Source organism: Ictalurus punctatus, chromosome 4 (genome assembly GCF_001660625.3).
Source record: "Ictalurus punctatus breed USDA103 chromosome 4, Coco_2.0, whole genome shotgun sequence".
Lineage (NCBI taxonomy): Eukaryota > Metazoa > Chordata > Actinopteri > Siluriformes > Ictaluridae > Ictalurus > Ictalurus punctatus.
Window position 1 is genome coordinate 6,143,343 of NC_071284.1, and position 13,229 is coordinate 6,156,571.

The 13,229-nt window shown below is 39.8% G+C and overlaps 1 protein-coding gene across 4 annotated transcripts in view; it reads left to right on the forward strand.

The window, feature by feature from the left end:
• ppp1r13l (protein phosphatase 1, regulatory subunit 13 like) overlaps positions 1–12,615 on the forward strand; it is a 27,464-nt gene extending 14,849 nt beyond the window's left edge. For all 4 annotated transcript variants that reach the window (XM_053677875.1, XM_017465674.3, XM_017465673.3 and 1 more), the window contains 11 exons: positions 1,042–1,160; positions 3,142–3,733; positions 4,374–4,466; positions 4,610–4,689; positions 6,369–6,726; positions 7,008–7,471; positions 7,700–7,831; positions 7,948–8,081; positions 8,668–8,834; positions 9,366–9,559; positions 11,257–12,615. In XM_053677875.1, coding sequence (XP_053533850.1) covers positions 1,042–1,160; positions 3,142–3,733; positions 4,374–4,466; positions 4,610–4,689; positions 6,369–6,726; positions 7,008–7,471; positions 7,700–7,831; positions 7,948–8,081; positions 8,668–8,834; positions 9,366–9,559; positions 11,257–11,292 — 2,369 coding nt within the window. In that variant the 3' untranslated portion in view covers positions 11,293–12,615. The remainder of the gene's footprint in view (positions 1–1,041; positions 1,161–3,141; positions 3,734–4,373; positions 4,467–4,609; positions 4,690–6,368; positions 6,727–7,007; positions 7,472–7,699; positions 7,832–7,947; positions 8,082–8,667; positions 8,835–9,365; positions 9,560–11,256) is intronic.
• The last annotated feature ends 614 nt before the right edge of the window (positions 12,616–13,229 follow it).

Below are 13,229 nucleotides of genomic sequence, written 5' to 3' on the forward strand. Positions count from 1 at the left end.
AAGGTTAGCTCCAGTTACTTTCATGCATAAATTATTTATTCACATATCTGGATTCTTTAGATATTGTCTTTTTTTTAATCCTAAAAGTACATGAACTATTATTTTGATTCTGTCTAAATATCAAATATTAAAAATGGATTGTCCATAAGGCTAAAACTGTATACCTGAAATATATTATTTTAAAATAATAATCTTATATTATAATGTCTAAACATTTTTTGACAATCAGGTCTAAAATACTGTATGTAATGCTAAAGACAAACATGTTTTAGAAAATATAATTTCAGGCATTCAGTGGTGTCTAGAACAAATTGTTGTTATTATTATTATTATTATTATTATTATTATTAATATTATTGAGCTTCATTTACATTAATGCTCTGAAGTGATATAGATTTGGATCTTATTTTATTTATATATATATATATATATATATATATATATATATATATATATATATATATATATATATATATATATATATATATAAAGTCTTACTAACAGTTTACATCACGTATGCCCAAACTTTACTTTTTGAGATCCAGGGAATGGGGGGATGGGCCACAGGCTCTCGATTAATAGCCAGTTATAAGAAACAGGCTATGTTTGCATTTAACTTAAAGTGACTAGCTTAACAGGATTTTTCTGCTGGGTGTGTGAATAGTTTTGTATAAGTAAAGATTTGACAGATTACACTCACTAGTTTTGTTCCTTCACTACTACTACTACTACTACAGCTAATACATCTGAACTCAGTTAAAAGTATTTCTTTTGCCAGCATTCCTGAATTTCCCCGTCTTCCCTGAAGTTATCGCTTCCCAAAATCTTGAAAACATTAATATGGGCCTTTTAAAAAAAAAAGAGGGGAAACAGGAAGCGGTGATGATAACATCCATTGTTGAAACTAGGAATTTTATTTTCAGAATCCTGCTTTTTTTTTTCTTTTCTCAAAACGGGAGATGTGCCACATGTGGTCTGTGGTGTGTGCTGTGTAGTTTGGACATGGCTTTGTGTGAATATCTCTGTTGTTTTCGCCTGTAGTCCGGTCCATCACGGATGACCTGAATGCGTCTTTGGCGACGGCGGATGAGCTGTCTCGTGAGTTTAATTCCCTCCTGCAGGATATCTCCTCTACCAACAGTGGAAGCTCTACAGCACAGGTAAATCATTCTACTCATCCACATCCTACTGCTCTATTATGCTAGCTTTTTATTTTAATAAAAAATTCAACTTGACAGTATCTCGCTCAGGATTCTGTTTTTTTCATATGTAGACAAAACATATTTAAAAAAAAATACAGTATGGCAGTTGGGTAAAGAAAGCATGCAGTATGGCAGTTATATAAGAGTGCTCCACCATAGACATGTGTTTGTATTTAACAGCGTAATTACTGTCTGACCTCACATCCTACTGGGACTCTAAATGAGCTCTTTATTGACGTGAGATAAACCAGTTAAACGTGTAGGTAAAAAAAAACCTCAGAAACAGTACAAATACCAGTTGTTACAGTTTATTTGGTACAGAGGGCTCAAGATGTTTTCTGCATTGACTTGGGTGTTTGTATTTGTCTCTGTCATGGGCATTGGTATTGCGAAATATGGTCTTGATTTTGACTGAATGTTGTCTTATTTTTCACATGCCACAAAGTTTGCAAAGTCATTTGATCTCAATCTTGACCTAGCTTCAGTCCCCTTAACACTCAACCTTGAATTGATCTTGGTTAGTCCTGGTATTGGACTTGTCTTGGAATTGACGATGGCGCTTTGGACTACAGTCCAATTGGGCGGCTGTGGCTCACGCTGGTAGAGCGGGTTGTCCACTAATCATAGGGTTGGCAGTTCGATTCCCACATGACTCCACATGCCGAAGTGTCCTTGGGCAAGACACTGAACCCCAAGTTGCTCCCGATGGCAAGTTAGCGCCTTGCATGGCAGCTCTGCTACCATTGGTGTGTGTAAATGGGTGAATGAGAGACAGTGTAAAGCGCTTTGGATAAAAGCGTAATGGATAAGTGCAGACCATTTACATATACTGTATGTATACACTGACTATCAGGTGCAGCTACTATAGATCTACTATAGATCACACTATTGGTATAAAATTACTGACTGTAGCCTGTTCGTAATTGTCCATCAGTGGAAATGGACCACCGCTGACTATATATAAAAAATATCAAGTATACACAGTCTCTGAGCCGCCACCACCAGGACACAAGATACCACTCGAGAGACCCTACTTGTGGTTGGTTCACTCGGTTTCAACTATCAATTTCCCATTGTTTTTAGTCTTGTTTCCCAATAAATTTACTAAACTACATTACGGAAATGTTGACTGCCACCAGCTACTGAAATTAGTCCAGCGACGATAGTCCTTGGATAGTACTGTGAACAACCGAGCTTAATATTATCTAGCTAGCCTACATCTGTAACCCTTTGCCTCCATGGCTTCGTTCTGTGAAACACTTATTTAACAAAGACCCTGCATGCTGTATTTTGCAGTATTTTTGGTCCCGGTTATCTGAATATTATTTCCGATATACAGCATTACCCAAATATGAGCCATAACTTTCCATTCACAATGGATTAAAACATTCAACATTATTAAAGTACAATAATTGACACTATTAATGACGTAGAGTTTGTGTGATCTACTCAGACTCTTAGTTGTATACAGTGTACCAAAACAAAAGCTATGAATGAAAAGTTAGAACTAATTAAGCATTAGCTCTGTGGACAGTCGTTACTGATTATTAGCAATAGTTTAACTTTTCAGTGCACTGTCCGTATCGTAACTTACCGGGAAGCCAAATCGCTCCTTTAAGCCAGACCTTAAAGATTTGGGAGAATCTTCCAGCTATTGCTTGCTGATGACCATAGCTCTTGGTGCTTTTCCCCGAGCTAACATGCTAGTATGCTATTTTTTTTTTCCACGATTCAAGATAAAGAGGATGCTATTTTTTCAAAGGAGGGAGTGTGGCCTTGATAAGTTTAAATGTTTATTACACCTCACATAATATAAGCAGCATTTTATGAGAAATAGCCTACTTTATTATGCAGTCTGTTGAATGTATTGTTCAATAAGCAGACAAATGCACCTACCATGTTGAACTCATCATTGTATTCCTATGCCCTTTTACGATAGAGCTCCAGCTTGAGACCACAGAATACCACCAGCTCCACTCAGTCTGGCCCCAGTACCACCAGTGTTTCCACTGCGAGTACCAGCAAAGATGCAGGCGGAAGTGTCATGAAAAGAGGCACCATGTCTTTACCCCAAATCACCTCGCCCATCAGAGCTTCAGAGCCCAGCACTCGTTCATCAGACTCTTTCTTTACCAGTAGTAAGAACCTCCCGACCTCCCCAAACCAGCAGGTCTATCAGTATGCACCGACTCAACCTCGAAACACTCGCGGTGAGCCTGTCTACTCTCGCGGAACCCTGACGCCCCCAAATCAGTCCCCGCATACCCAACGCCGGGCATCGCCAAACCCTGCCAGGTCACATGAGCGGAACTTGAGTGGCTCGTTCACCTTCGCAGAACTCTCACCTGGTTTCAAATATGAGCAGTCTGTTCATAGCATGCTTCAAGTCCCAGCCAAACCAGTGCCTTCGTATGACTCCTCCACCACTGGTCGTAGATCACCCAGGATGGACAGAGCTCCTTCTCCCGGACCTTTCAGCCAATCAGTAGCGAGCACGTTGCCACGCAATTTCAGTACATTTAAAACTACAGGTAGGGGGAAGAAAAACTGTACAGTATGGCAATCGGATGTTTAAAGTCACCCATTTTTTGATCATGTAGAATAATACATTGCTTGAAATGTCATAAGACCAAGGTAGACAATTTTTTCCCCTTGTAAGAGAGTAATATAACAGAAGACATGTTTTATGATCTCACAGCTCAACATATGTTTTATGATGCAATAACACTTTGCTGCCATGGAGGTTAACATTAACATGGATCATATAATGAGTTAATTCTCTCAAAATGCAATTAATTATAACACATTTTGTACGGTTTATGGTGACCTATGAGACCGCAGAATGAAATTCAAGAAATCATCAGAGTGATTACGGCAAAACTGTAACAAATGCTACATCATTCTCGATCGCACCCATAGTGTAGCTCCACCCAGGTCAAATGTGAAGCATGAAGCAAACAGGTTTTCTGTCAGAATTCCAGTCCAATGTTCAAAGCCCTTTATTGCTGATGGTGGTGTGTGTTTAGTGTGTGTGTGTGTAGTGTGAGTCATCATGCTTTTCTGAAGGCAGCATTGTGGAAAAGTGTCAAAAGTGTGTGTGAGTTTTTGTGTCCTTAATCTCTCTCTCTATAGTGCTGCTTTAAATTCACTCTCACTATCGTTGTCGCGCAGATGAGGGTGTATCGAGGCAGAGCACCCCGGCAAAATGGAACGAGACAGACCTGGATGTTTCATATGAAAGAAAACCACACCACACAAGTGACAGTGAGTCTACACCGCAGATAAGAACCAAATCTCCTATCCGTGATCTGGAGCATATATTTTTAACCTTTTTAAACTAAACCCATGATAAGCAGCAGGTATGGAATAGCAGAGTGCACACTTATTCTGATCTTCTCACATTCCAGAGAATGAGTGGATCAGACCATCTATCCCCAACAGCAACTGGAGGGAGTCCAACTTGGACTCACCCACTTTACCTCGAAAGGTGTGTGCATATGTATGTGTGCATGTCTGGTAGAGTAGCCTTTTCCAGATTAGCAACATAGTGTCCTGCCCTACAATTTTCCCATAAGTGGAGAACTTATTTATTGTAAGTTGTCGTGTTTGTATGTGTGCTTAATTTTAATCTCCTCGTCTTAATAGTGACAGAGCGTACAATATGATGTCAAACACAAGGCCCGAGGGCCAAATCTGACCCTAAGCCTCATTAAATAACAAAACCTCAAAACTATCTATGCTGCCATTTTGGCCAGGACTCCCTGGAAGACCAGATTTTATATCTCAATGGTAAAATAAAGGATACATTTCATTTGGTCAGCGTGAAACGGCCTACACTACTGCTCCACATTTTCCCACGAACAGCTCTATCATACAGCTTGTGAACCCAGCCAACAATGATCAGTAGCCCTTTTTTCTGCTTCTTAAAATATCTGACAGGAGGTTACTATAAACCGCTGTATTTACAGTATGTGCACTCCAGTTTATTATAGCGGTTGGCTTGACCGTGGTCTGAAACACAGGTTAAAATCGACAACTGTGTGCTGTGCGTGATGTAAGTCACGAAAGAGGCGTAACCAGAAACTAATTTCTGTGGGGTGAGTAAATATGCTAAAGAAAATCACGATTGTTTCCCTGATCTGTAGCGGTTAAATTGTGGAGCGTGATTCATTTCAGGTGACTCAGATGTCAGACAGCAGTAAGGGCGGTGATAACATGACTTTGTTATTTAATCAATTATAGCACAATCTACCATCAAACGATCTTTCGGCTGTTCCACTGGAGAAAAAAAGCTTAAAATAACTTGAATAATATGGGAAAATTACACCTATATTGTAAACCCCGATCTACTTTTCTTTTGCAGTTCCAGCAGGCTACTTCATCGGTTCTCACCTCCATATCGCTAGGCTTATAGTGTAGCTCTCCGGCTAGTAGGTTCGAAGCAGGAAATGCATCACCCCAATTGGCTAATTCTATAATTGTCTGTTATAGAACAGAAAAAAATGTGGTGATTAGGACTAGCCTTAATAGATTTAGAGATAAGCTTGAGTTAACTAGCGTGAAACATCCATCCATCCATCCATCCATTTTCCATACTGCTTATCCTACAGAGGGTCGCAGGGGAGCCTGGAGCCTACCCCAGGGAACACGAGGCACAAGGTGGGGGGACAATCGCAAACACATTCATACACCAATTCACACACTATGGACAATTTTGAAATGCCAATCAGCCTACAGCGCATGTCTTTGAACTAGAGGAGTAATTTTGCACCAGAGCATCGACGCGAAATACTGGAAGTCTATCTAACTCAAATACATGCCCAGATCCTATTATATTTCCATCAAACATCCATGTGAACTTGCCAGAATGGTTCACAAGGCATCTGGTTGAGATAGAGGTGTGCATCAAGACAGGGTACGCAACAAAAACATCACATGAGCAGAATGTTTTTCCTTTCATACCGGCGTGATCAAGCAGTCAGATATGAAGCTTATGGGACAAAGGACGACCTCTGAGATGCACAGATTTAGTGTTCATTCATTCATCTTTAGTTTAAATTCAAATGAAATTAGTTTAAATTCATTATTATTTCTTTAATGTTCATGTTGTATGATTGAAGCATCTTTCCAACCCCTTCCATGTTCTTCGAAACATTCTGTCTGCAGGACCTTCTGCCCCGTCATCTTCCATCAGCCGATGGCTCCTTGCCCAGGAACACCCGTATCTCTATGCCCCCTGATGGTGCTTCATCCACCCAGTCACCTTTTAACCCTCAGCCAATCATCTCCCGCGTGTCCATCCCTCCTGCAGCACCCAGGCTCCGTCCGAGTAGACCCATCCCTCTGTCTGTAATCATGAGGCTCCAGAACCCATACTATACAGCAGCAACCAGATATCCATGTGGCACTGAGAGTGAGCGAGACCTCAGCATGACACGCCAGCCTTTGCTTATGCCCAGAGAGTTGCTTTGCCACTTTCAGCCTATCTCTCAAGAGCAGAGACCTCCAGTCTATTATGCAGAAGGTACTAAACAGAGTTCCTAGCTATTCTGTGCAGAAATACTGTGAGTTGCAAGTGGGATTATTTTTTAAATTTTTTTATTCACGTGTTTTCCTGGAAAGTGTGAATTTGCACATTTCCATTACATTTCTAATGGGTAATGCTAGTCTATACCCAGATATGGCTTGGCTGAGGTGGAAAAATTAGCTTGTAATGAAAACCTGATAGGAAACATTTCCTGAAGATAATGTAGGTAGTAAAATATGGTTATTGTAGTAATTTTTGTGTATGGGTTTCCTTGTCAGCCCCCAAGTCAACCTACGTGGAGGTTACAAAACCAAACTCGATAAATAAGCCGGCACCCTTGTCCGAGCAAAGTAAAGAGCCCAAAGTTGAGGCTAACACTGATGATCCTGAGGTGGATTCGGCTCCTCGGCCCCTAAGCCCCACACGCTTGCAGCCAGTGGTGGCCCCGGAGGCTCCTGGGGTCCCTGATATGGACGTGTTGCTCCAGATCCGAGCTGAGTTCCCCCGTGCTCTGAAGAAACGTGGCTCCATTAGTGCCGACCATTCACAGAGCATGAAGATGATGCCCCTTCGCCCCAACCAGTACAAGCAGGTGATGAAAAAAATATTCGGCAGGAAAGGACCCCAAACAAAGGGCGAGACAGGGAGCGAGAGCAGCTCCTCAGATGGAGAGGAGATCTCACCATCCATACCTTCTCCACCTTCAACGATCATAAACACGGCTATGCCAGCCCAGCAGAAGGTGAGGGGAGACGCTTAACTTCAAAACCTAGCGATATTTTTTGAACTCAAAAAGCATTATATTAAACCTATTCAAATCAAGTGACCATTCAGTTAGGCTTAGGACCTGTAATAATTCAATAATAACTATAAAAGCTAAGAGTAGTGTTAAGGAAGCTATGATCACAAGAAGATTTCTGAATCAGGAGTATTTAACCATTTATGTGTTGCGCACATGTGTGTGTCTCAGGGTCTTCAGTCAATCCTGCGGAAGCCTAAAGGCAGTAGCGTAAAGGGGCCCCGTGCTCGTCTCAGTCCTCTGGTGCTGCTGCTGGACGGTGCTCTGGTTGGGGAGCTGGACACGGTGCAGAGAGCCGTACAGGTCAGCAAACCCCCAACACACCACACCACACTGACTCACCACACATTGCATAAAACCTGTGTCACATAATGTCACCTATGTCATTTATATGTATTAAATGTATCTTTTTTCACTAGATGACTGACCCGAGCCAGCCAAATGATGAGGGCATCACCGCCCTTCATAATGCTATCTGTGGTGGGCATTATGCTGTAGTGGAGTTCCTCATACACATTGGTGCCAATGTCAGCGCCCCAGACAGCCACGGCTGGTTAGTTTCACTCCTTCCCTCATTTGTGTATGTGTGGTTTATGTGTGTATCACAGGTTTGTATATAGGCTGAATTTGCACCATGTGCGTGTAAAACAAATGTAAACAAATACATTGTTTGGAATGAATGGATAATGTGCACTGTGCTGTAATGTATATGTGACAAATAAAGGCTTCTTTGGAGGTGTACTATTGTGGTTTTTTTTGTTTTTGTTTTTTTTTTTTGTTTTGTTTTTTTTCTTAAGAAAGTTTTCCAGAAAGTTAGATCGGGCATCCTGTTGAAATTAGATGTGTTATGAGACAAATACATAGCTTTACAACATTCATTCATTCATCCTTAGCAACTGCCTGGTAATGGTCACAGTGGTTTCAATTAGGCTACTGGTTTGTTTATATATTGGGATTTTTCAAGGGGTGGAGTGATAGGGTTCATATTTAATATTTAATCCGATTTTGACCACGCCTCTTCACATTTAAATTACGATGCAGATATTGGCAATGCGTTACATCCGTAATGTGTATCTGAACTCTGAATGTGTGTGTGTGTGTGTGTGTGTGTGTGTGTGTGTGTGTGTGTGTGTTTGTAGGACACCCCTGCACTGCGCTGCCTCCTGTAACGATCGGGCCCTGTGTGAGTTTCTGGTGCGTAACGGTGCAGCCGTCATGGCGGTGACGGAGAGCGACGGCGCCACGGCGGTGCAGAAGTGTGACCCGTATGCTGTGGGTTACGAAGAGTGTGAGAGCTTCCTTAGAGGTCAGGATGACATCATCAGTTACATGACACATGACCACAACCTTCATGTACATCTTAAAGACAGAGATGCAACACAAACTTTTTAACAAACAGAACCAAAGACTTGTGTATTTGTACTGTATATGGGACTCTACATGAGTGTTTTCTTAAAAGGATGTGAGGGTAAATCATGTAATCGTATACATAAAAGACTCTGAGACGGTCCTACTATCAATTTTAAGACACGGTATAGCTAGAAGCTCCTAATTAGAGTGATAAAGAGTTTATCTCCGATGTTTCCAATTCAATCTATAGTTTCCGATAAACAACTCGCATGCGTTTTCTCATCTCGCTCGTATTTATTTATGGCTTAGATTCTCTAATTGTAGACTATTTAAAATGAGTGCATTGCTTGACGTGTGACCAAAATTTAATACAAGGTACATACAGTATATAGCAGTATATAGTGAAAGCATTACATGTTTCAGTGGGAAATACCTGTAGAAATAGTAATACAGGTGTATATTTGTGTGTGTGTGTGTGTCATGTCAGGAGTGGAGGAGGCCATGGGTGTGGAGAACAGCGGTGTGCTGTATGCTCTGTGGACTTACCCGGCCCAGGCGCCTGATGAGCTGAGCTTCAAGGAGGGAGACATGGTGACCATCCTGCAGAAACCCGAGGGGTTGGATTGGTGGTGGGCTTCACTCTGCGGGCGAGAGGGCTTGGTCCCAAATAACTATTTTGGGGTAAGAGAACATATAGTTAATATTAGGAATAGTATCATATGGTACAGTACTGTTCAAACATGGATCATACAAGTTAATTATTAATAATGCTAGATCTACGATGTAGCGATTTATTCATTCACTTGGAATATAATATAATAAAATATACAAATATGGATTGTACAGTTAATTAGTGATGAGGCTATATTTCACAAATATAGATCATACATTAAATTTGTATTATTTACTGCATCTAATGTGGAAAGAGATGCAGTATGTAGTTAAGTAATACTATATTATGCCGATTTAGTTGGCATAATGTTACTATTATGTTAAAGCACAACAGGACATGCTGTTAGAAAAATAATCAACAAGGGAGGGGTATGATGATAATTAAAGAACGACACGTCATCATTTTTAAACGTCTGTAGTTATTTTTAACATTGTAGAACGTCTGTCGTTCCCTCGTCAGCTTCTTTTATTTTTCCCTCTCGATTGATTTTAAAATAATAATAATTGCAGCTTGTCACGTTCCTGAGAAACCAGAAAACCCTCAATCCTGAAGACTTTCTCATGTCAGAAAAGTTCCAGCTTTAAATCTGACTGCTACAAAGCACTGACACTGGAGACTCCTTCCATAATTGTTAAATAAATGAAAATAAAACTTCTCCTTATCAAAGGTTATACACATTTTTTTTAAAAATTAAATAAATAAACTTGGTGGATTTTAAAATATGGAGCGTCCACCGTACAAGTCAGTGTATAAGCTGTTACTATAGAAATAATAACGTATTAGAATATAATTTTATCATATAAACCTTGCAGTTGTTACTGCTGTCAGAGCTGCTGTTAAAGAAAATGAATCATTTATCAGCAGTGATGTGGTATCAGTAGTAATTATTAATCGACTATACTGTACAAAGATAGACAATACATTTCCTTAGCAATATACATATATATATGAGTGTATATAGTGTATAATCATAAAGATGACAGCGTATACATTCTCTCACCATGCAAAGATCTCCTGTTTGACTGGCAAATTCATCAGCCACATGTATTAAACCAGTGTATCTACCGTGCAATGAAGGAATGGGATAGGTCTCTGACGCCACCTGAATAACCCAGATATTTTCCTGTCTGGCTTCTTGTTAGTGAAGCTGAATATATAGTTGAGGTCATAAGTTTACATACCTGGATGATCAACGACTGTTTTTATGTTTTGTGAGAGTTCTTCATGAGTCCCTTGTTTGTCCTGAGCAGTTAAACTGCCCACTGTTCTTCAGAAAAATTCTCCAGGTCCTGCACATTCTTTGCTTTTCCAGCATTTTCTGTATATTTTGACCCCTTTCCAGCAGTGGCTATATGGTGTGGCTCGGGTTGTCCACTAATCGCAGGGTTGGTGGTTCGATCCCCAGCCCACATCCCTCCACATGTCGAAGTGTCCTTGGGCAAGACACTGAACCCCAAGTTGCCTCTGATGACAGGCTAGCACCTTTCGTGTGTGTGAATGAGAAACGGTGTAAAGCGCTTTGTAGAACCGTTAAGGTTAAAAGGTGCTGTAAGTGTAGACCATTTACCTTATTGGGCGAATACCCGACACTAGTTTTGGTATCAGTGCATCAATATCTTTAGGTGTATAGTTTTTTTTTTTTTCTTGCTTTTGCCTTGTTGAGTTTTGTGCCTAATGTCTGATCTCGTATTTCATCCTGTTACAGCTTTTCCCGAAGGTGCGGCCAAAATCACTATGCTAGAGGTCCCTCTACATGCCAATCCCCTGTACTACACCACAGAATCACTACAATACATCTATGATGGGTTTTTTTTGTTTGTTTGTTTTTTGGTCTTTTTGGTTTGTTTTTTCCTGTAGTCATTGTATTTTCTTAATTATGTAAGTTATGTCAAGGGCTTGGAAGTAGAGGTGTATAAGTCACGTTTATACAAATAAAAAGTTCTTAACAAAATAAAAACCAAGTTATCAAAAACAATTTTCAGTATTCTGACAGGTTAATTTGCTTTTGTTGCTTGGCAAATGTTACTTCCAAGCTTTTTTGTTTAAGTAGCCTAAATTTGAGGGGGGGTGGAATTTCACATTGTTTTGGTTAAATATATGTATATAAAATGTTTTTATTTAGGCTACTTTCTACTGTATGATGGACTTTTTGTGGCCATTTGCCAGAATTCAGCCACAGCAAGATCCGACAGGTTTTCCCGGACCATCACACCCATACAAAGGTTTAAATGTGAAGTTTTCTTTATTAATGACAGGATCAGTGGCTGAAATGCTAGTTACCTGAAGGTTTTGTGTTCAAATCCCAGGTTCATCAAAGAACCCTTAAATAACACCTTTTAACCTTTAGCTGCTATATTTGGATTAGATTATTTCCCAAGTGAATGTGCATGATCAACATTAGGTCACAGTGACTTAAATACTGAGAGAAATTGTCATCTCTCAGATTGGCTAGGAATACATTCATTTATCATCTCAGTATTGAATTTGGATGTGATTATTGATTGTGTGTGTGTGTGTGTGTGTGTGTGTGTGTGTGTGTGTGTGTGAGTGACAGAGAGAGATTAGATTAGAGAGATTAGTTGTGCATTAACAACATACAAATGTATTATGGTCTGATTTGTATGAATTTGAGATACACTGAGTTAGATTAGAATTAGGCCTATTAGATTTACCACTCTCCTAACTAAATATTTAGTGTACTGGGCTTTTCTTATTGTCTGTTATTTTAGTCATTGTGAAATGTTTACCACGAACATTAATCCTGTACAGGATGTTGCTTAGAATGCATTTTTATTGTCATCATTCATACATAGGAAGGCTTTGGTATCACTTTACATGTTAACCCCCCTCTCACGGGGCTGTGTGGAAGAATGAATGCGTGCATGTGTGTGTGTGTGTGTGTGTGTGTGTGTATGTGTGTATGTGTGTGTGTGTGTGTGTGTGTGTGTGTGTGTGTGTGTGTGTGTGTGTATAGCTGGCACAGGCCATTACAAAATAACATATTGCATTTTCTGTGATACAGTAAATACTTCTATAAACTTATATTAAAAACAGTAAATATTAAGTGTATGTGTTTCATTTCATGTATTGTAAACTATACACAGTACAACAGAAGTGGTATAAATAAGTGGACTCCATGTGGCTTAACAATGCATAATAATAACAACTAGTATTATTATTATTATTATTATTATTATTATTAGGGGGCCAAGCACAAAAGGTGCGTAGGCACCCTATTAATATTCTGCCTTTTCTTCTTCTTTTTCTACTTCTTCTCCTTGCTAGGGTGTCTGTGGCAGTCCACAGAACCGTCTGGTAAAAAGTTGTGAATTTGGCACACTAATTGGGGAGGGAACATTCTGATCAAATTTGGCTGAAGTGCTGCCAATGCTCTTACACCACCATTGGGTCAAATTTGGGCATAATTTGGAAGTACTTTTATGGTACTATAACTTCATAACTTTTGAACCATGTGTCCAAAATTTAAATGCCTAATGAGATTTTCCACCATCTTGGATTTTGTCAAAATACATTTTTTTCACTCCTACAAATTTTGTCCAATCGTCACCAAATTTGGCACACATATCTTCAGAGTAAGGCTATCAAAAGAATTTCTAATAATCCAAATGGTTTGACCATGATGGGCCAACAGATCTGACCTCGAAGCCGCCAAACACG